The following is a 26471-nucleotide window of genomic DNA, read 5'->3' as shown; positions in this document are numbered from 1 at the left end:
GGAAGTAGGTAGGTACTAGGTACCTATACCAAATTACTTCTTTTTTTTGGTTTTTTCCGACTTTATGTCCGGGTTAAATCTTCCCCACAGGAAAATTAAACCCTTCAACATATTTTTCCACAAATGATCATCTAGTCAATCCACATTATGCAAGTGCATTCTATAAGCATAATAAATACAAAAAATACAAGAACAACACGTCAACTAACCAGAGATCAAATGGGAAAATAATTCACCGACTCCAGATATTTTCATATCAGAGGGTTCGGCTCGGTAGAACTCATAACTGGACCTATAAATCCTAGTGATCCCTCAATATAAATATTTAAAAAATCTTTCGTAATCCTACACGTATTTAAAATGACTGATTTTCGCATTTTTATATATAAATTCTTTGACAGATAACAGTAGCCGAAGTAACAAATTGTAATATTTTTACAGTCTGAGAATACCAAATTCTTTTAATCTCATTTCCTAAATCTGTTTATTTTCTTTTGAATATTACAGGAATTTGGATACTTATATATTGTATATTTGGTAGTGCCAGTATTAAAAATTATAAGTAATACAATTATGATTTTTAGAAATCCATGTAATATTGTCATATGTAAAAGAAAGTTTTACCTGAGTTCGAAATTTCCCTAGATGTGTGCTTATTTCCCTTTTCCCTAAAAAAATTGTTCCATCATTTTTTTTTTTTTTTTCATTTTCTAGATTCTTATATTCCATGAAGTGGTGAATCATTTAAATTTACTGAATTTAAAGTTAATGTTCTTTATACAAATAGAACGGCGTCATATGCGCCTCACAATTTTTACCTCATATGGGTTTATTCAAATATTACCTGGCTTTTATAGACTTAGAGGCCTTGTATTTTCTCGGTAGGGAAAAAATTTGTTACCTAAAAACCCTACTAAAATTGCATGTATCATCATCCAGCATCAGCACCAGCGGCGACCTACAGCGGCCATATACTACATACGTGTCTGTTTGTGTTGTGTTGGGAATGGGGAGGAAATTTTGGCTGCGCCCTTTTGTTGGAGTCCTTCCGCATTTGCCGTTGGGAGTAAGGAAAATCGCAGAAAACCTTACCCAGGAAGGAGCGGCCGAACGTCAACTTGAAACGTTTGCGGCCTTCAGTAACATCGGTATATGATGTCCTGCATTTTTGAGATGTGTGTGTGTGTGTCTGTTTTTATGTTAATATATACTTATGGGAAGATAGAAAATAAACATACAAATTATAAAATATTATATAAATATATAAATAGATATATAAACATTATATATTTGGGAAGAAGGTCGGGAGTTTAGGAAATACCTACTGCTCGCTATTCGTCCGCGTCTAGTTCTGGTATGTGCCATATGTGGTCATGGTCCATGAGGATGTGTTTTGGTAGTCTATGTGTGTATCTGAATGTCAGGTCGCTCGGAGCATTGTATTGTCCTATGTCTCGTATTAGTTGATTTTTACTAAGTGTGAGTGATTTGTAAAAGCGTTCAGTCAGTCTGTGTGTGAATTCGTATAGAGTTGGAATTTGTTCTCGTTCGTGTAATCTCTTCAAGTTTGTTCTGAGTCTCGTGTTGTATGTGATTTTAATGCAGAGATTTTGAAGTGTCTGTAGATTCTTGTGGTCTGTGTGTGAGATGCTGCTCCATACGGGAATCGCATAAGAGAGTACTGGACGAATGAGCGAGTAGTAGACGAGGAGTTTGGTTTTGGGAAGTAGCGGACTCCGTCTATTGAAAATTGGCTTCACCATGCCGATCGCTTGTCGCGTGCGCGTGTGCATCTTCGCTTGGTGAGATTTCCAGTTGAGGCGGGAGTCCATGGTCAGGCCCAGATATGTCACTTCATCTTTCCATTCTATGCTGTGTCCTCCCATTTCGTTGTTAAAGTCAGGTGTTCTGTTTACACGTTTTCTCGTGAACATGATGGCTTCAGTTTTCGCCTCGTTCAATTTCAGGCGCCATTTTTTGTAGTATTCTACGATCGCGTCGAGCGCCCTCTGTAGGTAAATAGCGGCCATATTCGCTTTCAGCGAGGAAACGTATAGTTTGACGTCATCTGCGTAGATAGACAGATTGCATCTCTCGTCTCGGGGGATGTCGAAGGTAAACAGAATGAAGAGAAATGGTCCAAGTAAACTTCCTTGCGGCACGCCTTTTGGAATCTCACGCATTGAAGATAGCACGTTCCTTATGAACACTCTGAACGATCTATTCTTTAGGTATTCCTGTATCAGTCTCGTTAGGTATATGGGCGTGTTAGTGCGGTGCAGTTTATGCACGAGCCCGTCTATCCATACGGTGTCGAATGCCTTCTCTAGGTCGATGAGCGCAGCAGCGGTGAAGCGATGTTCGTTAAATTTTCTTGCGATGTATTCCGCTACTCTGGTGAGTTGATGGGTCGTGGAGTGCCTCTTTCTGAAGCCGAACTGCTCGTCTGGCAACGTTTTGTTGTCGTCGTGGTGCGGTACAAGCCTGTTGAGTATAATTTGTTCAAATACCTTGCTCAGCGTAGATAATAGGCTAATCGGCCGGTAACTTGTCGGCTGCGTTCTATCTTTATTCGGCTTTGCGAAAGGCAGCACGGTCGCCGATTTCCAAATCTGGGGGAAATGCCCGGTCATGAGGCAGGCATTGAACAATTTTGTTGTGTAGATGATGGCTTTTTGAGGGAGATGTTTGAGTAAAATGTTGTGAATTTGATCGCTTCCCGGCGCCTTGTTTGTTCTCAATCGCCTGATTGTGACAGCAATCTCGCTTGGCGTAGCAAAGTGAATATCTTCAGCGTTTGTCTGCTCCGCTTCCCTCAAGTCTCGTAGAGAGTCAGCTACGATCCGGTCCGTAGCCGGGTCGGAAAGGCCGTCTGTAGCGGCGTAGGCTCTCTCGAATCCGTCGGCGAGTGTTTCAGCTTTTTCTTGTAGCGAAAGCGCCGTCCCGGGGCCGTTCAATTTCTGTAGCGGGGGGATTGTGAAGTCTTTATGTCGCAGCGCGCTTGCCATTTTCCATAGGGAATTATCCTTCGGCGTGAGTGATGCGACTTTTTTGTCCCAAAGTTCGCGCTTGAGTTCTGCGATTTCGGTCTTGATTTCCCTCTGCAGGCAGTTATACGCTGTCTTGAAATATTCGTCGCGTGTGCGGTGAAACATGCGTCACAGGCGATTTTTCTCCTTGATGAGCGATAGAACGTACTCGGGAAGCTTGATCGTGTATGGGTGTATTTCTTTGAGAGGAATGTGTGTATCTTGTGCTGTTTGAAGAATCTCTGTGAGAGTGCTTGTAGCTGCGTCGATTTCTTGTGGCGAGCGCAGAGTTCCCGAAGTGAGATGAATTCGTTCGTTGACTTCTTTTTTGAATCCTTCCCAGTTCGCATCCTTGTAATTGCGCTGTTTTCTGGGGGTCCTTGAAGTTGTGCCGCCTATAGTAAAGCTCACGGGCAGGTGGTCCGAAGACAGTTCGTCTAGTGTGCGCAGTGGAGATATTGTCTTGACATTTTTCTCGAGTACTATGTCCAGTGTACTCGGATATCTAGATCGTTGCGAGTAGTACGTAGGTCTGTCGGGCGCCATTATCGAATAGGTATTTGTCTGCATGTGTGTAAAGAGCGTATTTCCGTTCGCATTTCCTCTGTAGTTATTCCAATAGTTGTGTTTGGCGTTCAAGTCGCCTCCCATCACAACAATCGGTCCCAGATTGAGCAATTTATTGAGATCTTCTCTCACTAGGTTACGTTGGGTGCAGTATACGGAGATGATGGTGTGCGCTCTACCCTCTATGGTGACTTCGATAATCGTGGCTTCGGCGTACTTCAACTTCGGAGTGGGGATTCTTGTGGACGTCATAGATTGCCGAACGAATATTGCGGTTCCTCCGCCTGATCTTCCTTGTCGGTCGTCACGATAAATCTCGAAACCTTGCACTCTCAGCGGTACGCTTGGATTCAAGTGAGATTCTGATAGGAGAATAATGTCGGTGTGTAATTCGTTTGCCAAAGCGAGCAGTTCGTCTGTCTTGTTGCGCACGCTAAATGCGTTCCATACGAGGACTTTCACCGTCTCGGTATTAGGCATCGAGGGTGTCTAGGAGCTCAATCAGGATGACGAGCTTGTCTGCTCTTGTTGCGCAGCGGGCGAGCTGTGATCGCATCCTCAGGAGGCCTTGGAGCAGGGCCATCAAGTCCAGGTTGTCTTCTGAAGAGGTGGACGCGCGCGCGGGCTCCTGCTGCGGGCGGGGCTGGGGGCGTGGCTGTGGGGGCGGTGCGGTCTCGCGCTGCTCTTGGGCGGGGGCGGTGCCTCCGGCTACGTTGGCCCATGTGCGTCCATCCGTCCTCGGCTGAGGAGGTGGCCTGCTCGGGTTCTGTTCTGCCGGCGGTCGTTGGGCCCTTCTGGCAGGTCGCTGCTGTATTGAGGCGACGTACGCTACCCGCTTGGGGCAGCCTCTGTAGTTGGCGGGATGCGGGCCTGAGCAGTTGCAGCATGCGGCGGGCTCATCTCTTGTCTTCTTGGGGCATTCTGCCGAAGCATGCTCCAGTAAGCATTTTACGCACCTTGCTGTGTGCGAGCAGTTTCGGGACCCATGCCCGAAGTCTTGGCACCTGTAGCACTGGGTGCCGTGCTGTAAATGGTTGCTCCTGTGCTTCTGGAGGTGAATGCGGCAGTGGCACAGATATTTGACGGCCGCACGCAGCTGTCCCATGTTGACTTCCTTATTGAAGTGCGCTAAGTATAGGGGATACTCAATTGAGGCGGTCATCTTGACCACCTTCACTGCCGGGAATCCTTGTGATTCCAGATCTGCCTTTATTTCTTCCACTTCGACGAGCGGCAGGCCCTTGATGACGGCCTTTTTCATCTTTTCCGCTTCGGCCGTGAACGTGTGGAAGCCGCGAGCCTCCGCTCGCAGCCCGTTGGTAAGGGCGCGGTGGTCCTCCATCGTGCGCACGAAGATGTTAGCCGTGCCGCCCCTGTTGTACCTGAAAGTGAAGAGCTTACCAGCCCCCAGATGTCCTTGCACCGCAGCTGTGATCTGCGCGTGTGTCATGTTCCCCAGGGTCATCACAACCGGGGGAACGCGGTCTCTCCTGCCGGTACCTGCGGGAGAGAAAGATGTATTAGTATTGGCACGCTTTATACGCGGCGCGCCAGCGCCTTCGCTTACCTCGGGCAACTCTTCAAAACGGTTGCCACACTGGAGCGGTTGTGGTCCCCGTGGGGACATGGGCCTCTTCACGGGGTTGGACGGCCTCGTCCAGCCTCCATCCTGGGGGGCAGCCGTCTCCATCGGCTGCTGCGGTCTCGGGGGCGCCACGTAGGCCGAAGCTGGGCCTATCGGGGGGCGCGTGGGGGCAGAACTGGGTCCTGCTGCCCAAGAGGGGCCTGCTGCGGGCTCCGTCATCTCGGTGGCGTCGGGCGTCGTGGGAGCCGTGGTGGTGGATGGTCTCCGGGTCCTTGGGTCCTCGGGGCGGGGCTGTCGTGCGGGGACCGTAAGGCGCACGGTCCCGGTCTTGGTGCGATGCGTAATTTGGTGAGCGCCGGGCGGTACCACGACCGGGGAGTCCTCGTGGTCAGCGGGGAGCATCCTCGTCGGGAACATCTTGACTTGTGGAAGTCGGTGCCTCCTCTTAAAAAGGGAGCACTTCTCGGGTGCTTGCGGGCGGTTTGTGGGGGCCAGCGTAAATCTGCGTAGTATTGAGTGTTTGCGCTAAAAAAGCTTTGCCTTAAAAAAGGCAGTTGGGGGCGCGAGCGCCTGCTCAGGGGGCCGGCGGGATTCCTCCGGCCGGCAAAAGTAGCGGGGCCTGGCTAAGTACACAAGCCAGACAAAAACGCTTCTGTGGTTGTGTCACAAACCACAAAAACCGATCTCTATCTCTATCCTCTGTCTATCAATACAATTGTTCCATCTGGATCTAGGGAAATTTCCCTAGACATCACATCACTGCGACGGACGTAATCTTGCGGATTTGATGCATTACATTTAATTTCCTCGTACCTCGTACCCACACGAGAGGTAGAAGTGGCGAGAAGTTACAAGTTACACGCTCAACTTGTTATTGCATTTACTCGTTATCTTATGCTTTTAAACGTTGAACGATCGGCTTCGCGGAATTATTGGTTTACGTTCATAATGTTTAGTAGGTACATGTATACCTTCTTTTTTTGCACTGAACAAATGTATGTTTCCGTACTTCCATAATTGTGAGTATAATTCTGTTTAACGTTTATGGCTAGTTTCGATGTTTATGTGTAAATGTTTGCTAATTTCGGTTTGACTTCAAACGTACCTATTCGTTATCATCATTATGTGATTTCCTCTCATGACACGAAACTTTTTTTTTTCGAGGGTTAATTCATTGAATCTTAGCACATCCTGTAATAATTAACCACGCACATGTTATCTGATGGTAAAGTGCACAAACTTTGGGAGGATGGTAGAAATCAAAATTAAAATTAAACTTTTTTTGGAAATTGCGTCATTTTTCAAATATAAAATAATTTTCCCTAGAATATTTATTTTTCCTTATAAACAATTCAACTTTATTTATCAGAACGCTACCTTATTTATTATATTATAAGCTACCATAGACATATGAATATTAGTAGACCTGCCCTAAGTGATTAAAAGCGTATTATTCCCCACTCCCCATACCGGTTCCATTGGAGCCGGCTGTGCTCGCGTATGGCCTCAAGTGAATTTAGAAAACGTGACGTCATCATTCTTGTACGAACTAGCGTCGAGCTATGGTCGAGGCATCATCGGTTCATTTTACGAAATAACACGGCAAAATCGTGGCTTGTGCTATGAAAACTTGTAAAAATAGATGTGAAAAAGAGAATAAACCCAATTGTCGTATTACATTCCATATATGAGCATTATTTTACTTTATTTTAAGCATATTCACATCGTATAATATGGATCAGTTGTAGAAACATATACTATCACATCGAGATACGTCTGGACGCGAAACACAAAGCTGGTTGGTTGCTGGGAAGTAAATTATGAACATTTATAAAAGTGTCTTAACTAAATACGTCAACGAAATATTCGACTCTGAAAATAGAAGAAATTTATTTTGCCGAATTTGGACTTCGCAAATTTGTTCATAACGTGGCGAGTAATTTGCGCTCCCATGTAAAAATGTCTATTCATTCAAAAGCAGATTTTACTTTTAAGAACTAAATGGTGATATTATAATGCGAGATGCCTATTTACTGTCAGATTGATTTATTGACGAATCACAGTCAGTTTTCCTCTCTGCGTCCCGCAACTCTTGTTTTAACCCCTCGTCCTTAACTTCTCGTCTATTAATATTCATATGTCTGTGTACGCTACGTATTTTTTTTACTTGTACTTGTAGTATCATATACTCGTAGAATCACATCCCGCAGTTTGTGCATTTTACCCCCGGACACCTTTGTATAGTGAGTATTTAATCCTAATTTTAATGTAACAGGTAGTTAAAAAAACTAGGTCTTATTTAAAATCCTATCTGAATACGACGAGGCTCAGTTAATTATTGTAAAATATTCTGTTTATTGACACCCTGAAGTTTGACTTGTATTATCTCGAACATCTTGTGGAAGGTCCTTTGAGGTATTTCATTCCGACTTGTGACATTGTAAATGACTCGTGTAAAGACTAAAGTGATAATGAGTACGGGTGTATCCATTCAAGTTGTGGGTCTTTGTATCCGTTGTGTGATGGATGAATAATAATATATCTGAAATGTTGTCTATTTCGCCGTTGTGTGTTCTAATATATCAACTTATATGCTTCACATACAATCACCTATCTCGTAAATTTGTTATTTTAATTTAACTTCATTTTGTATGCAAGCCAAAACGGAAATGGATCCCTGGAAATACGTAGGCGTCATTAGCATTATTTTTCTTACTTCTTAATGCTGTTATTTTATATGACAGTTAATAACATTGAGTTATATACAGGGTGTATCGGCAAGTACCCGACAAACTTTAACCAGCTATTCCTTAGCACATTTGGAGTAAAAAATGTTATGGGCGCTTTGCTATCCGGTAACATTTTTTTCCATTAAAAACAAAAAATAAATAAAAAATCCACACTCCGTCACTCACTGTCATTTGCATTGTTTCTCGTGTTCAACAGCTGTTATTAGCAAGTGTGTCAAAAAGTGTCCTCGCTCTTTCGTACACACAAAATAATAATAGTTAAAAATGAGACGAATGGTGCCGTGCCATTTCGTTGTGATTGTAAAAGCGCGCCAACGTAGGTACGTACGTACATTATTCAACGAAACTCGAACAAAATATTGCCAGACGGGTTTTCAAACTTTGACAAAGGATAAAACAGTGGCGACATGTGGTGAAAATATGAATAATAATTTTTTATGAAAAAAAAAAGTTACCGGACAGCAAAGTGCCCATAACATTTTTTACTCCAAATGTGCTGGTTAAAGTTTGTCGGGTACGTGCCGATACACCCTGTATAGATAGAGTCTATAATTCCTTGCAATATCAGTGTGAGATATTGTTCCCGTGCGGGAAGTAAGAGGGGTAGTGTGACGACTGTCGATGTCGCCCGAATCCTTGTGACCGTGAACGAACTCAACGAACGTGTCGAAGGTGACCGGCGGCCGCGCGCCGCCAAGTAAATGCTCCACAAGTTATGATTACTATGACTACTGATTATGTTAAAACCCCACTTACAGATGAAAGGTATTGCTTTCCCTATATTTTCCAGCACGACTTGTACAATGTACAATATCTCTGCATTTTGAAGTTATCGCCGGAGACCTGTGCCCGGCGAGCGCTTGTAACCGACCATAAAAAACCACTCACTAGATTAATGACTTCGAGCTTTTTGTAGGGAGAAATTTTGTCCACTATTTAACCATAAATCTGCCGATATTTAGACAGTTTTTAATTATGACGTCGACACAGCCCTATAGACAAGAATAGAGGAAACAATAAAAAACGCGCGACCATAGACAGTAGGTTTTTCTTTCAGGTGCCTACCTAGGGAAGATCACATTGTGCCATTCATCAGCCTAAAATATTTAAAAAATAAATGTTAGAAATGTTAACATTGTGAAAATGGGAATTTTTTAAATGGGAAAAGGACGAAGCAATCAAAAGCGGCGATTCGCGCCGTTTACGGTTGCTTCGTTCCTTTCCCATAATTCATGGTTAGGGTCGCGCTTTTTTGTCCGCGAAACGCCGCTTGCGGTTGCTTTGTTCCTTTCCCGTAATTCGTGGCTCGGCTCGCGGAAATTTTGTCCTGTTTATATATACCCTTACATAGTTATTGACAAGACACATTCAATTCTATTGTATTTTTAATTGTCGTCGAAAATTTAAAAAGTATTTTGGTAGGTTTAGGTTTGTTTAGGTGCATTATGCCGCAATCTAGCTATGAACTCCCGTATCCCTGTTAGCGACGTTTCTGCGTAAAACCATAACCGTTTAATAAAACCACTCATTGAAACTAGATCGCGGCAGTTCGCTTCCAAACTAGGCCAAGTTACTTGCAAAGAACTTGCAATCGTGTTCTAGAAACCTAAAACGGCTGATTTGTTTCCAATAATGGCTTATTATTTAACATTTTAAAGTTGTGCGTAATAGTAGGACCAATTATAAGAATATTACATTTAAATTCAACAAATTTTTACTCTTTCAGGATTTCGACCGGGACGTTCAGACTCTCGAACGGCGATTATTAATACCTCCCGCTAAAACAAATTACATATTCATGGAAAAAATGACTCATTTAGGGCAGTGATGAGCAACACATGACCCGCCGGAATTTTCAAACCGAATAAAATATTTAAAAATAAACCTTTTCTTTTCTTTTTGTTAAAGGGTTTAGTCTTTCTTCGAAGTTTTGAATCAGCCGCTCAAAATAACATTTTTTTACAGAATATCGATCTTCATTGTAGGAACATTTTTCACTTTTGCAGCGCAGTGTTTTTTGGTTTGTCGAGTTCTATCCAAGTTTGATGCAGGTTTATGTTTTACAAAATACCAAAAGTTTTCTCGACTAAATTTTGTTCAACTTTCCGAACGATATAAATCAACAGAATTTATTGGTTTGACCTTGGAGATAAAAAATAAATTTCGTTTAATGATTATTTTATTTAAAAAGTACTTTTTTAAATTTAAATAAGTTTGCAACACCAACGACTGCAAAGTTAACCACGTCAAGCTGTATGTACCCTACGCCCTGCGACGGGCTTTTTAAATAATTAATAAATTGGGCCTCCGGTCAAAAAGGTTGCTCATCACTGCTTTAGGGGATTTTGTGATTTCAATAATTACTGAGAGCATCATTATCAATTATAGTAATAAAAAAAGTTTGGACAGCCCCATACTTAACACTTTCCTGGTATTTATACCCCGTACCCGTACACCTCTACCTTACCATTACCTTTCTCTCTCTCATGCTTCTTCTTTCTCTTATACCTGACATAACGTCTTTGTAATTATTGTTGAAACCACCTTTACACCCTGTTTAGTATTCAGTATTCTCTCTACCCTGAAAATGTTACGGTTGTGCCCGAAATTAGTTGATTTTGACGTATAACAAAGTGGAGGACCTACCTATACAAAGTTTTTAATTTTAAATATATCTAAATAGTGTTTTGACTCTCACCATAATAATTTATTATCCAGCAATAAGTTTTTTTTATGAAATCGAACTAACTAATACGTCGTGGTTTTCGCTTTTTTAATCTAACTTATTCATTCATGAACTAATTTTCTGACTCTTTGTGAAACTACTTAAAACGAAATTTTATCTGTAAGGTACGGGTATTTAGTGTTGTTTTTGATTCCTTGTCCTCTACATTATCACCATTCCACTTAATGTTATTTAATCTGTGACATAACTATATTGATCGAGGTTTATCACCAGAGTTAAAATAAAAGTTTTTCCAACCGTTTTACGCATATAATAATATATCGGCGCTACAACCCTATGAGAGTCTTGGTTATCTCCAAAGAAACTCTCTTTCTCCAATTCCTTATGCCTTAGGCTCTGGTACTGGCCACCACTAAACACCATCTAGCCTCTTACTCAGACTTAAACCTCCCAACATTAATTCGCTCTGGAACCTGCTCGGTAGTTGGTTTAGTTGAACAACCCGACAGTGAAAACGAGTTTATTTCATCAACATCATTTCCTCTCCCAGGTTTACTATCGCGTCTTACCCTTTTACCACCCCGCGGACTTGTCACCTCATCAGCTGTTACATTTACTTCAGCATCACCTCTAACCGTGTCTCTCCTCTCCCCAGGTTTACCTCCACGGCGGGCGCGGCAAGGACGAGATGAGCATCCTCGTGGGGGCCAAGACCGCCGGAGCGACTCCCCTCGTTATCGCCTGCAGAAACGGCCACTATGACGTGGCGGAATATCTCATTGAGAAGTGCCACGCCGATATCGAACAGCCTGGATCTGGTGAGACCAAACTCCTTGCTAGAATATCTTGATTGATTTTTGGGGTATTATGCATTCATTCTTCAGCCGTCCATTATCAGGGCAGATGTGTAGATTGTAGTGACGAATGTGTTTATTTTAGTGGAAGCTATGCTAGAATAATTTTCTGATGACGAATTTTTTCGGGTAGTTAGTTTGACGATTAGGCGACGAGTTTCTACTAATGCCTCCACATGGCGATTTGACAGTTCGCTTACAATAATCGAAAACAACATGGCTGTCATTGTCAGCCATTGTTTATGCTTTGCAGATCGAAGGTCTACACAAACTATTATTTTATTATTTTTATTGGGTGTTATGAACAGAGTTTGTTTTAACCTGTCAAAAAAGAAATAAGGTTTCGCTTTATTCTAATTAAGTTCAAGTATTTTAGACCATTCATTTGTAATAGTAAGTTAGTTTTTGATTCACCCTTAATTCCCTTGTAGATCTGAATAGGTACTACTCCGCCTTCATATTCCACTTCTCGTGCCCTTCCACACTTCCTTCAGCCTCACAACATTCCCCAAGCGGGAATGTCATAGTTCCACTGGCCCCCGGGCTCATTTCATTCAGTTCCACCGTTTTCACTTATACCGAAGCTTCATCAGGGCATCATAACAATTAACAAAAAATACAGAAAAACATTTATATGAGAAAGTAAAATTACTTTCTAAGTGACTGGTGCCTAGCCAATACATTGTGATTGATAGTAAATTTACACGGGCTTCTTAATAATTTCCTCACACACATTTTCGTTTTATTTTTCTTTTGGAAAAAACCCAAAAACTATAATCCTCTTTGAGCCATTCAATGTCACTGTCATTATATTAAGTATTGAAATAAAACACAGTTTTTGTGAAATTATAAATTATTTTTAAATATCAACTGTTGCATACCTAATCATTATATCCTTTGATTAACTTCTTGACTAATATACTGCAAATAGTTTATTATTTTAATTTAATTCAAAATAGATATTAAAATACTATGCATATTAAAATACTATACATATTAAATACTATATATAATAAAATACTATACATAATAAAATACTATACATATTAAAATACTATACTATGTTCTAGTATATATATATATATATATTAAAATTGTTAAGTCAGTGAAAATCGATAGTAAAAAATGTTAACCTTGGGTGTGATACTATCATGCGTAGAAGTACTTGCGTTGTTTGTAGTATATCTATTTGTGTCACAATGCGAACATTTCTGCATTTGATAGTGCTCCACCTAAGGTTGACATATTTTATTACTGATTTTCATTTACTTCAAAAAAATGCGTCATGTACTTATGTTCAGCATGTGTTGTATCACAAACCTATGTTTTCTTGCAAGTTTTTTTTGTTTTGTTTTTTTTTCTTAAAAGCTTAGAGTCATCGTGAATCACTTGATGGAACTGTTTCTTACATTTAATAAAAATATGATTTGTATGTGTTTGCAGTGATATTTGACGGCGAGACTATAGAAGGCGCGCCTCCGCTGTGGTGCGCCGCAGCGGCCGGTCACCTGGCGTTAGTGCAACTACTGGTGGCGCGCGGAGCCAAGGTCAATAGCACCACACGCACCAACTCCACGCCGCTCCGGGCTGCCTGCTTCGATGGACATTACGACATTGTCAAGTTCCTGGTCAACAAGGGAGCGGGTAAATATTGTAGATTGTAGTGAATTGGTCTAAACTGATTTTGTAGTTGCTGACATCAACGGCTCCTTGCGTACTGATTCCCTGTTGCTTTTATTTGTGTCTGCATTGTCAGTGGGCTTTAACCGACATTACGATCTACTTAAGTTAACTCTGTAGGCCAGTAACCAGCCTGAAGAAGCGGCCTAAACCAATAACACGTCACAAATAATTTATATTAATTACACAAACCTTTTTATAAAGATTTCACTATTAAAATTACATGAAGTAAACAATATAATTTAAGATATGAAAAAACATATTTCAAATGGACAGAAAAGGGTTTAAATTACAGTTTGAACTTAAATTGCATTGTACATACCCCTTAATTTTGACGTTTGACCGGTTACTGCAAAACTCCGTCCATATACATCAATGGGTGAGAAACACAAAATGTAACAACAACAAAAAGAGTTTTTGAGTTAAGTATGGAGGAATACTCTCCATAATCGATTCTATCTGTAACACGAAGACGCATTTCCCCAATTACTATGGGTAGTAAAATAATCTAAAACGTATCTCATTATTTGCGTGTGGACATAGAAACACAAAAAGAATCTCCTTTTATGTTTTTGTGTATTCTGATGCTGTGTGGTTTGTATCTGGAAAGGTTAGAAACACAATATAATTTAAGATATGAAAAAACATATTTCAGTTGTCAATACGCACGCAACACGCGACGCACGTCTTCTGTCATCGGCTCTCGATAGTATTCATTTTAATCGTTCGTTCTAGTCTATTTACAAAATGGAAGAGTTTGGTGATATCATTCAGTCCTTGATTAAAACGGTCGATGTTTTGAGTGGCAAAATCGAGGGTTTCGGTAGCGAACTGACCACGATTCGTTCAATTTTAAGTGACGGTAGTGCTAAAATTGTGTGCCCTTCATGCAAGTACTCGTACAACGTAACTGCAGGTACTCCCCAGGTACTAGCGCCGGCGCCAGACTTAAATGTGTGTGTGCGCTCAGCGTACGGCGATATCACTAAGCAGCCGTCTGGGATACCTCCACCGCCCGGGCCCCCCGGCCTCGCCCCCGCTCCTGCTATTACCTCAGCTGCTCTAGCCGGCCAGACTCACCTTCCCGTTAGCGGCGTCCAGCCGCTCACTACCCGCAAAATGACTACAAGATCCACTGCTAAAAAAGGAAAACCGGAGGAAGATCTACATTCCGCTTCCACATCTGCTGCAGCGGCGTCTTCTCCTCCACAACCACAGAGTACAATACAGCCTGTTGTGCCCAAGCTGCCAACCCAGCCAATAACATCGTATAGCGATGCCCTCGTCAACGGTAGACGACGATCTCGGCCAATCTGTAAAGGGACAGGGTCTATCGACGACAGCTTGGTCACTATTCCCAAAAACCTACATCTACATGTATTCATGTTTCACCCGAATACCACAGAAGAAAATATATCTTCATTCTTAAAAAAGAAGAAGCCGGATTTAATTTACACTGTCGAAAAACTGGTTACGAGGCATGAACGTTATGCTGCCTTCAAAATAGGCATACCGGAAAATTACTTCCACTTTTTCCTGGACCCCACGATCTGGCCTGAAAACGTGGCCTTCAACGAATGGTCATTTCGGAGACCACGACCCCAAACTAGGACGGTCGATACGACGTCCGAAAAAGATAGACATTAGTGGAGTATACCAGAACGTTCGAAGTCTGAATAATAAAATTATCGACTTCATGACAAACGTAATGTGCCAGAAACCACTTCTGATTGCTCTTACCGAAACTTGGCTAACTTCAAGCACCTTTTCGTCGGAGCTATTCGAAAACCTATACCACGTCTACAGGAAGGATAGAGGCAGTCGCGGAGGAGGGACTCTCCTAGCCCTCCGAGCTGACAGCCACTCACACGCGGAAAGAATGGACTGCATAGAAACCCAAGGTGAAGACTTGTGGGTGAAAGTATCGCATAGAAATGTCATCATTTATATATGTGTTGTATATTTTCCTCCAAATACAACATCTGAACAGTATCAATTATTTTACGACAAAACTATAAGTGAAAGTGTAAAGTTACAATCAAAAAATATTATTATTTTCGGTGATTTTAACTTTCCCTCAGGGAAAAACCCAATTGACGTTTTCGATTACTTTTGTTCTTTTTATAATTTAACACAATTCAACACTGTTTATAACATAAATGCACACATGTTAGACCTAGTATTAAGTAATGTAAATTCTAAAAATGCTGTTATCTGCCGCCATAACTCCCCATTAGTCAGAGAGGATATTCATCACCCTTCACTTTCATTCACATTCGATTACACAACTCAATCACATATACAAACAGACACATTGCCTCCAGACATAAACATGGGTTGGATTTTCCACGAAAGCTCAGATAACACACTTAAGAATGCCTTAGAACAACATCACTGGAATCATTACGATTGCCTTGACGTAAATCTAGCTGTCGAAATGTTTTATGAACAGCTCAATAATATTTTCAACATTTGTTTTAAGAAAAGATCTACACGTATGCTCAAAGATGTTAGACAATATCCGAAATGGTTTAATGGGGAAATCATTCACCTCATACGAGAAAAAACTAAAATGCACTATCTTTGGAAAAAAACAAAATCCGAACATGCCTTAGCTAACTTTAAAACTTTGCGAAAATCAATCAAACGGTTAATTGGTCAGGCCTACACTGACTTTACACGTGAGGCCGAGAACAGTATAATAACAGACCCAACTCGATTTTGGTCTTACACTAACGATAAACGCCGCGGCTGTGACAAACTTAACCACATGGACTACAAAGACAATAAATATGATGGATCGTCTGAGATCGCCGCAGGTTTCGCACACTATTTTCAATCAGTATTTAGCGACAATATCCCCAAACTTGACATATCCTCTATAGCTTCATCGTCATTTAACTCTTTACCTGTACAAATTCATGAAATTAACGATGACGATATTATTACAGCTTTCCATAAGCTAAAACCTAAATACTCCGTCGGCCCAGATTGTATTCCACCTATAATCCTCAAAAGATATGCAAGTTATTTTGTTCAACCTCTAAAACATATTTTTAACCTATCACTTCGCAAAAATATATTTCCGGAAATGTGGAAACTAACGAAAGTAACGCCTATACATAAAAAAGGAAAAAAGTCAGAAATAGATAATTACAGACCTGTAGCTGTGTTGTCAGCACCCGCAAAACTTTTAGAAACCATAATTTATTCACAGATATATAACCAAACAAAACACGCACTCACCGAAAATCAGCACGGATTTCGTCCCACACTGTCACCTTCAACGAATCTTATGAATCTCATTACCTATATTAATAATTCATTTGAAAATTTTGTACCTGTTGATGTGATTTATACAGACTTCGAGAAAGCATTTGATAAAGTCGACCATGATATTTTATTAAAAAAATTAAGTGACATCGGATTCTCTCAGAATTTCCTCGCTTTTGTGGCTAGCTACTTACGCAATCGTCGTCAGTATGTCAGTTACGGACACCATATCTCTCACGAATACAAAACTAACTCCGGGATTCCCCAGGGATCGAATCTAGGACCCCTTCTCTTTCTCTTATTCATCAATGACATTGGCAACACTATAAACCACTCAAAATATCTCCTTTTTGCTGACGATATAAAACTTTTCAAAGCAATCAAAAGTTACATCGATTCCATTCTTCTGCAGAACGATCTTGATTCTCTTGTCAAATGGTCGGAACTGAACAACTTACCCTTCAGTATTCAGAAATGCAGTGTCGTTACATTTACAAGGTCCAAAGATACATTCCTGTTCCCCTACCACATTAATAAACATGAATTAACACGTAAAAATGAGATTCGAGACCTTGGCGTAATTTTTGAAGCAAATCTCTCTTTCAAATCCCATATATCTGATATTGTCTCCCGTGCCAACAAAATGCTTGGATTTGTTCTTCGTAATTCAAGATCATTTACCAACGGAATCGCAATCCGAAGAACGTATGAAGCACTTGTTCGCAGTATCTTGGAATATAGCTCCATTATTTGGGCCCCTTCTGAGCAAAACCATATTCTCGAAATAGAAAAAGTACAAAAGAGATTCATGCGTTACCTATATATGAGGGAATATATGTACTACCCTTTCCTGTATCCATCCTTATTCTTAGCAGGAATGCTCGATCTTAATACATTAGAAGCCCGCCGAAAAATATTTTTAGGAAAACATTTTTTTAAGATAATCTCTGGAACTATACATAATCCACCTATTTTGAAAGAGATTAACTTATATGTCCCAGACAAGTATACTCGTGGAAGGTCCCATACCCTTTTTTATGCTCCAAAAGCGAGGACTTCTGCCTATCAGAACGCCCCAGTCAACAGAGCGACTGAACTGCTCAACGAGTCTGCATTGACCATCGACATTTTTAACGTAACTTACAGGCAGTTTAACAATTATCTTTTGACGTATGTCACAAAGTAGTGAAACTGACCTTTTTATGTGTTTTGCTATACTTTTTGTCCAATTTGTAATCTTCTCCATAATGTATTGGTGAATAACCGTTTTACGGAGAACATGAAAAATAAATAAATAAATAATAAATAAATAAATAAGAATGTTTTTGTGTTACCACCAGCGTATCTCAATAATTTATTGTCGAATCAATAGTTTTCTCCCTTTTTAACTAGTTTTAGCTTAAATGATACGATTTATTATTAATTTTGTTGAGATATATATTTTTTTAAGATTTAAGAAATAAATTTAATAAAAATTAAAAATGTCAGTCTTCATCCAATCACCAAAATCGATAATTTTTGGAAACACAAAAACGTAAGTGGGGTATTCTCATTTGAAATTAAAAAAAATATATTTAAGGTCAAACTTAACAAAAAAAAAAAAAACTCTATTTAAAAGAGATTATCATATTCTTACTAATGAGCAACGCCAGGTAGACGTCAGCTAGTTTTTACTAACGGAATTTAGAACTCAATATTTATCTATTTTTGCCAAGATGTTAAATCAAACCTCAAAAATGGTTGTTTTTTGGTCTCCTGAACATTTTCCTTTTTGTAGATACGTTTTCTGACCCATCGGTATTATAGTCCCTTGTACTCTGGTTCTTAGACGAGAAACATCGAGGACGAGAATGAAATACTACCTTATTGCGGTTGATATCAGTATTAGAACGGGCCCATTTTCCCCTTCTTCATTATCTGACTCAGAACTTTGCTTCAAAGATGATTATATTTATCTCTCTTCCAATAGTACTTGTGATGAATTTACCTCTTTCTCTAATCTTTTTTGTTATATTCCAGACGTAGAAGTGGCAAACCGCCACGGCCACACCTGCCTCATGATCGCCTGCTACAAGGGACACATCCGCATCGCCAAATTCCTGCTGGCCCTCAAAGCTGACGTCAACCGCAAAAGTGTCAAAGGAAACACGGCCCTCCACGACTGCGCCGAGAGCGGCTCTCTCGACATATTGCGACTTCTACTAGACCACGGCGCCACCATGGATGTCGACTCCTATGGTAAGTTCAGCTATTATGAACTATTTGATATATTATTCAACTATTTGAGGAAAAACATTTTCTGGCTAAAAGTTGACCTAGAAATTCCAGCCAAAAAATCTGTGCAAATTTCCAGAGACATGCTTTATTTCAAATAAATCCATTTCAAATGGAAATGCAAAATGGGTATTTTCCATTTTGCATTTTAAATGCTTTTCTCAATGCATTTTCCATTTTAAATGCTTTTTTGCAACATTCTTCCTACTATCTCCACTCATCTTTTTTTCATAAGCCCCAAATATCAGTCGGTCCTCCAACTCGCTATGAGAGATAATTTACATTGAACATGGGGCCATGACACTGTAATATTAAATGTTAGATAGCAGTTTCTATGTTTTTACGTTGGCAACATTAGTGCCGCGCAAATTTTTTGTGGTTTCATAATCTGTAGTCGTGGTGTTTTTGGATTTACCATCATGTAATATGTTTGTTCTACATTGATGTCCATTATTAAATAACAAAATTCTTTAAAAATTCTATAATTATTTTAATTGTTTGACCTGAGAAACCATTTTGCATTTGAAATGCTTTTCTAAAAACCATTTTGCATTTTGCATTTTCAAATGGAAAAGTTTTGACCCATTTCCATTTTGCATTTCAAATGGTTTTGGGCACCCATTTCGCACATCTCTGTAAATTTCACTCTTTTTGCTGTCAGATAAACTAAGCGATTTATGTGTATTAAGATTTCAACCGAATTATGTCACAAGTTGACAGTTTTGCAAGTATAAAACAATTTTTTTTCTCAGATTAGGTTAATTTAAGATAAGAGGTTAACTACTCAAATGATTTTTGACATATTATGGCGAGTTTTGCAAAAACGTCTTGAGCCATCGCTTGCCATAATGTGCCAAATTCATAGAACCTAAGAATATAGGATAAACAGTGAAATCTAGGTAGATTCATTGGCTTTCTTGCGGGGCGCATTCCCAATTTCTACCGATTTATAACATGTCTCTCTTTAACTCTTTAAGTTTATAAAATAATATTTGTAATGTCCTAAACGGTAATTACATGAAATTCCATCGAAAGAAAAAATCGAAAAGTATGCTCCGAAAATTATTAAAAACACATTTTGTTCTGTTATTTAATATGTTATAGGTATATAAATATTCACAGTGTTTAATTTAAATGTAACTAAAGCATTTGTCGAGAAATTTTTGCTCTATTTCAAACGAGTCGTGTTTTATAAAATATTTTCACAATTTTCGCTTAATTATTATTGTTTTTTAATATTAGCTCGCTCCCTCTAACATTAGTATTTACATATTTCCGTTTCCAACCATATTCGAACGCTTACTACGGGCCGCAGTACGCAGTGTTCATATGTTATTAAATCGAATGGCCAAATAGAAAACCGAACACCCATCGCTGAATTGGTTAAAATGTTTTTGGTTGGTATTTTTCTACCCGAAATACCTTTTCAATGGACAAAATGCCTTTTTAGTAACTAAAATCATTACAGTATGTATGCATAATATAGAGCTAATCTAACGCAATGTTTTAAAATTTTATGTTAAATTAAATGTCTTTTGATTTTTGCAAACCACCGAACATACAAAAAATATATTATGCTTTCAATTATGCTCGCAGGTCGAGTTTGAATCCACGAATTACTCTCGGACGACAAACATTTTTTTTAATAACGTTAAATATTTTTTCCAAGAAACATTATGTACCTATCGTTTTCATACTCTTTTGTATAAATAAGTGCATAGTAAATTCATTAGTCTTCTTCTGTGTGACCTTTATGCAAAGCTTTGTCCTCGTGACTTAATATTTTCTCATTATTTTACCAAGTAAATGTCACATGAACCTTTTCAACACGTTCTTTTGAATAAAGCCTGTGTAAACTAGTATAATGATTCTATGAATAAACTTCCCCACAGCATTTGCTCAAACCATTTTATCCATACTATATTTTTATAAAAATAGTTTTTTTGTATTCTTCGTTTGACGCATTACATACATATTTTTATGTTGTATTGAATGTTTAACAAAGATTATAATATATTATTATGTGATCACACATTTTTCAAAACTTGTGTTCAGACATTTGTAATCCTTTTTATGCAAAGTTTAATAACCCTTGCAAAAATTTCCCTGAAGAAAAGGCCAAAGGAAGACAGCTATAAGAGAATAAAAGTAACTGTATATAACCTGTCGTCGCTCTAGTTCGTTTTTGTCACAGACATAGGAATTAATAGACGAGAAGATAATGGCGAGGGGTAAAATCAACTGTTGAAGAACGAAGGGAGTGAAGCTGACTGTGATTCGTCAATAAATCAATCTGACAGTAAATAGGCATCTCGCATTATAATATCACCATTTACTTCTTAAAAGTAAAATCTGCTTTTGAATGAATAGACATTTTTACATGGGAGCGCAAATTACTCGCCACGTTATGAACTAATTTGCGAAGTCCAAATTCGGCAAAGTAAATTTCTTCTGTTTGCAGAGTCGTAGTTAGTTTCAGAGTATTTAGTTAAGACACTTTTACAAATGTTTCATAATTTACTTACCCCAGTAAACAACGATGAGCACACTTGAGAATCGCTACATTGTGATGTGATAGTATATGTTTCTAAAACTGATCCATATAATACGGTGTGAATAAGCTTAAAATAAAGTAAAATAATGCTTACTTACGGAATGTAATACGACAATTGGGTTTATTCTCTTTTTCACATCTATTTTTACAAGTTTTCATAGTACAAGTCAACATTTTGCCGTGTTATTTCGTAAAATGAACCGATGATGCCTCGACCATAGTTCGCACAAGAATGATGACGTCACGTTTTCAAATTTCACTTGAGGCCATACGCGAGCACAGCCGGCTCCAATGGAACCGGTATGGGGAGTGGGGATAATACGCTTTTAATCACTTAGGGCAGGTCTACTAATATTCATATGTCTATGGTTTTTGTCCAACAGACCAAAATGTAAGTCGGGAGAAATAGGGCTTCAAAGTTTTTTCTACCTAAAACGCATATACAATGAAATTAGCTCATTCTGTTTACTAAAATGATTTAAAGTAATGAAATTATTATTTTTAAGTAAAATTCGTTCCAAATGTTTAAAATTACGCAGAAAACACGTTTTTAATTTGAATGTAGGACAAAGTGTTGGATAAAGAAGCTCGGAATATTGATTTAATTTTGGCGGAATTAAGACAAACTGCGTCTTGAAAACACACTAAAAATTTTTTTTTTCACTTTTATCGTATAATTAAATGCTTTCAGAGAACAACTGCATACTTAACTCAATTTCGCCAAAAATGGTCTGTTGGATAAAAACTGATCTAGCGAGTACATTCTATCGGTCTACATCACTAACCTCAAGAACAAGGACAAAATTAAGAAGATAACTGCTATGTTAGATGCAACACCACTCCTTTACTCCAGCCTATGATGGACCAGCAGGTTATTTCTAACTTTAAGAAACTCTACACTAAAACACTCTTCGAGCGTTGTTTTGAGGTGACTGAAGGGACGAGTCTCTCTCTGAGAGAGTTTAGGAAAGATCACTTTCACATCATTGCTTGTCTAAAGATGATTGACATTAAAGGATATTAAAGGAGTTACCAAGAGGATTCTCACTGGGACTGGAGGTGGATAACAACATATCGACGGCCGGCATAGTCCAGTGGTAACGCATTGGACTGCCATTCCGAAGGTCGCGGGTTCGAAACCGACGTGCGCAAATAAATTTTATTTGATTAATTTGTGTTATTTCACAATTAATTAATTAAAATAATATATAGTATATTTGCGGCACGTTCCAGAGTGGAAGATACTACCAGTATCGCCCTGGTGTAAGACCACCATTCTGAATTGAAACGTTGCTCCAAATGGCTTTAGCCGTGTTTAGTGACTAGATCTGAATAGCCAGGTACTTCCCCACCTTCCTCTTTCCCTTCCCCACTTACCTTCAGCCTCACAACATCCCCCAATTGGGGATGCCATAGTCTCACTGACTCCAGACGGGAGCAGTTGGGACTCTTGTGAGGTATTCACTATAAAAAAAAAAAAAAAAAAAAGCTTGTGGAAGGGCACAGTCAAGAGCTGACCACCGAAAAGCTTATGGCGTTGCATTGTGTTTCTCAGCAAGAAGTTATGGAGGAGAGTTTGTTAGTGGAGGAGGAAAAAGCAACATTCTTCTGGTGCAATAAGAGAAATGGGAAACTGTTTTGCATCTTACTTTGAGAAGCATCACCCTAATAATGAGGTGGCTATGCGTTCTACAAATCTATTCAATGATAATGCTTTGTGCTTAAGTGTCAGTAAAACAAATGTCTCTAGACAGCTTTCTAGTAAATTTAAAAAAATTATTTGTCATAAATTCATGTATATAAAGTAGTTATTTCGATATTTATTGTTTTTTGCAAATCTAAATCGCATTCCAGGTTGTTACGCTCCTTAACAATTTATAAGTATGTATGTAATTTTATTTAAGTAAACATAAGAATTAAAAATAAATAAATAAAATTTCGGCATGGAACGCATCATCATATCGTCGCATTAATTCGTAGACTGCGTAACTCCAAATTTTTCGAAAATACGTTTTTAATGCCATCTGGTGTTAAAATTAGACCCGCATCGACTAGTAAAACTCGAAAATTTAAAAAAAAATAACCTTTTAGATAAACACAAATTAGAAAACTGCGTAAAATTATGGTGCCATTTTTACTCGCGAATACTTTGTAACTCCTTAATTCAGTATTGGCCGGTGAGCCGTGCACGCTTGTTGTGTTTTTGACTGAGGAAATTTATTTACGGTGTAATAGTTTTACCGTTAAATTAACTGAGATAAGTTGATTAACTCTTTGCACGCGGCCGTATCAACTGTTGTTACGGCAAAAAGTCTATACTCACACGCGGCTGTATCAACAGTTGATACGGAAACTTTGACGGGCGATATTCCAGTGCTCTTTCGTCATAAATGTATTTTTCGCTCACTTGGACATTTGAAGAACTATCACGATGCTGACATCTACAAGAATATCTTAAAAATAAAATTGTATTTCATAAAAAAAGATCGATAATCAAGTGCGCCTCTTCGCGCCTTTTAGTCCTTTAGTTTACATTTTTGTCAACGGATGGCGTTAGTACTAGTATGTCATTCACAACTTTTCATAACTAAAAATGATATGTGATCATGGTGTCCCACTTGTGTCTACCAACGCAGTGGCATAAGTACACACACGCCGAGAGTGGTTTATTTATGACGCCGAGTGAATGGCGGGACCACATTTAAAAGATACGGTACGTCTTTGTATAAAATTTTATGTTTTTGTTTTTATAAACATCTAAGAGTGTTGACACACGAGGATTTGTTTTCATACTGTGGAGAATAATCTGTTCTGTCTATATAGTCCAATAAATCATGCCAGAATGCTATAATTTGACATTTGATTGCGTGCATAGGTTTTTGAAAATATGTACCGCGTACGGGTATAGATAAAACGGAGCCAATTAACGCGTTCAAAAGGTTAATCAATTTTGAACATTTTATAACCTTAATTTTAATTGTGAAGTCACGAATAGTGTTTTGTATCTGTAGTCTAAACTGACGTCTTCTGCACCGTGTGACGCTCTGCCGTAGCTCTCTTGTTTTATGTGCCTCTGCGGTTTCGTAAATACCTAATAGGTCCTTGTTCTGTGATTATCTCTTCTTCAAGGTCACCATCTCTTTGCAAGTGGATCTCCTCCTGATGCATATCCGGATCCGGTTCTTCACTGTCCTCTTCAAACAAACCCAAAATATTTACGGTGGAACGTGCGGCAATTCCATTTCGTCTCTCCTCAGACACAGTCCGTTCTCTGTCAGGCATCTTCCGCGGGTCAAGCACATGTCTTGGTATGCCATCTACTTCGATGTTGTTGACTGAAGTAAGTCCTGTCACCCTTCCATGCACGATGTGCATCTCCCATCTACTGGTTTAACCGCAAGAAGATCGCCCACTTAGAGCTCAGTCAATACTTCCTCTTCTATATTCACTTGCGCAGAAGGGTGTCTCCACGAGTGTGAAGTATGAACTATACTAGACAGCGCAATACCTCGATCATCCTGACTTTTTGCAGCCAAAGATTGTACCGAAACACTGCCTGCAGGGGATCGCTTCCACTTCTGGCTGCAGTTCTCTTTATTGTTTGATGATGTCGTTCAACTATACCGTTTCCAGCTGGTCGGTATGCCGCGCAAAATCTTTGACGAACATTCCATCTCTTACACTTATCTGTAACACTGTAGGAACAAAATGCAGTACCATTGTCCATGAGAACTACTTTGGGCGGGCCTCTTTCCCGAAACACTTCTTCCAAATGTCTGATAATCGAAGCTGCATTATCTGACTCGATTTCCCGCCACACGGCAAATCTACTTGGACCGCAATCGATAAATGTGAGTAAACATTTCCTACCGAAATGAGTAACATCAACTGCCAAGCGACTCCAGGTTGTCACAACATTAAGATTACCCGCTTCATGGGATGATGGTGGAGGGTCAATTGTCCTGCATTGTACGCAGGAACGCACGCATCTATCGACGTCCTTTCTTCTCGCCTCGGGATCGACGAGCCGGGCAAGATGAAGCGTTCACTTTACTCCCAAGTGATGCTGAGCATGAAGAGTTTCTACGCTTAAAGCACATGTTTGCTCACCAGTTCCACTTTCAAGTCTCTCCCACCTATCTTCACACTCTGAGGAGTCTCTTTCACAACGTTTCCTGTCATGGCTACTCTTTGCCCGGGTCTTGCAAACCCTAGTAAGTACATCAGTTTTATTTCTACAGGACAACAAGGGTGATCGACAATGTCAGATCAAATTCTTCTACAATCTCCTTCATCAACTCCAAGCGTCACTTAACGATCATCTCTGACACGACTACTCCCGGTCAGTGTAGATCTCACCCAGCACAAAACCGTCGCCGAATCTGTAATGATCTCCAGAGTTTGAAGATTTCACTTGAGAGTCAGATTTAATCCCTTAAGGAAGGAAAAGTACCAGCATTTACAAGACTTAAAACAGACATTAGAAAAGGATTACCACTCCTTTAACGATAACCTTCCGCATCATTAAAATCATTAAAATGCATCTAAATAGACTGCCTCGACATACACATACATTGTTGTGTTTTATTTTGTAAATGTAAAATTCCTATCTCCCAAATTTTCCGCTAGGTTGTTCATAAAACTGTTCGCAGAAAAGTATGTATCTTTTGTAAAATGCGTATCTCCATTCTCGGTTTTTACGTAAACTTCCTAACTCCGATTTGAAATAGAAAGCCTTAACTTACAAAAGTTTAATGATTGAAAATAAATTTCCAAATATATTATATGTTCGAAACATAAATAAAAAGAATAAGCCGTCTTTCATTTTTTTTCACTACGAGGTTTTTTGTGCCTCCTGTAAAATTTTACATTTGGGAGTTACGCATTCTACAAATTAATGCGACGATATTTTACATTGATTTGTATGGGATAAATTGTTTTGTTTAACGAGTGTTTCACATAACAAGTAAGTTTCTGGAACGAATAATGCTCATTAAGAAAGGTTCCACTGTATTATAGTTACTGTATTAATATGTTCACAGTAATACTTTCCTTTTATAGATATGCAGGATGATGTTGACAAAATAATATTTTTTTGTTTCAATTTTTCATGATGAAATCTATATAATTCCATATTCCGATTTCCAGTATTCAAAACTTATGGCTTATCTTTTCAAGTAGGTCTGTTTACTCTAATAACAATTTATCCCTCTATTCTT

General features: G+C 39.2%; 1 protein-coding gene across 2 annotated transcripts in view; it reads left to right on the top strand.

The window, feature by feature from the left end:
- The window catches only part of LOC149425892 (protein fem-1 homolog CG6966), a 220020-nt gene that overhangs the window by 178745 nt on the left and 14804 nt on the right, over positions 1-26471 (top strand). For both annotated transcript variants that reach the window (XM_089645087.1, XM_089645080.1), the window contains exons 2-4: positions 11273-11435; positions 12915-13115; positions 18444-18662. In XM_089645087.1, coding sequence (XP_089501213.1) covers positions 11273-11435; positions 12915-13115; positions 18444-18662 — 583 coding nt within the window. The remainder of the gene's footprint in view (positions 1-11272; positions 11436-12914; positions 13116-18443; positions 18663-26471) is intronic.

The sequence above is a fragment of the Hesperophylax consimilis genome, chromosome 2, assembly GCF_061612785.1.
Source record: "Hesperophylax consimilis isolate HC1 chromosome 2, BYU_Hcon_1.0, whole genome shotgun sequence".
Taxonomy (NCBI): domain Eukaryota; kingdom Metazoa; phylum Arthropoda; class Insecta; order Trichoptera; family Limnephilidae; genus Hesperophylax; species Hesperophylax consimilis.
Note: the sequence above shows the minus strand (reverse complement) of the source record. Positions and strands in the feature narration are given on the sequence as shown.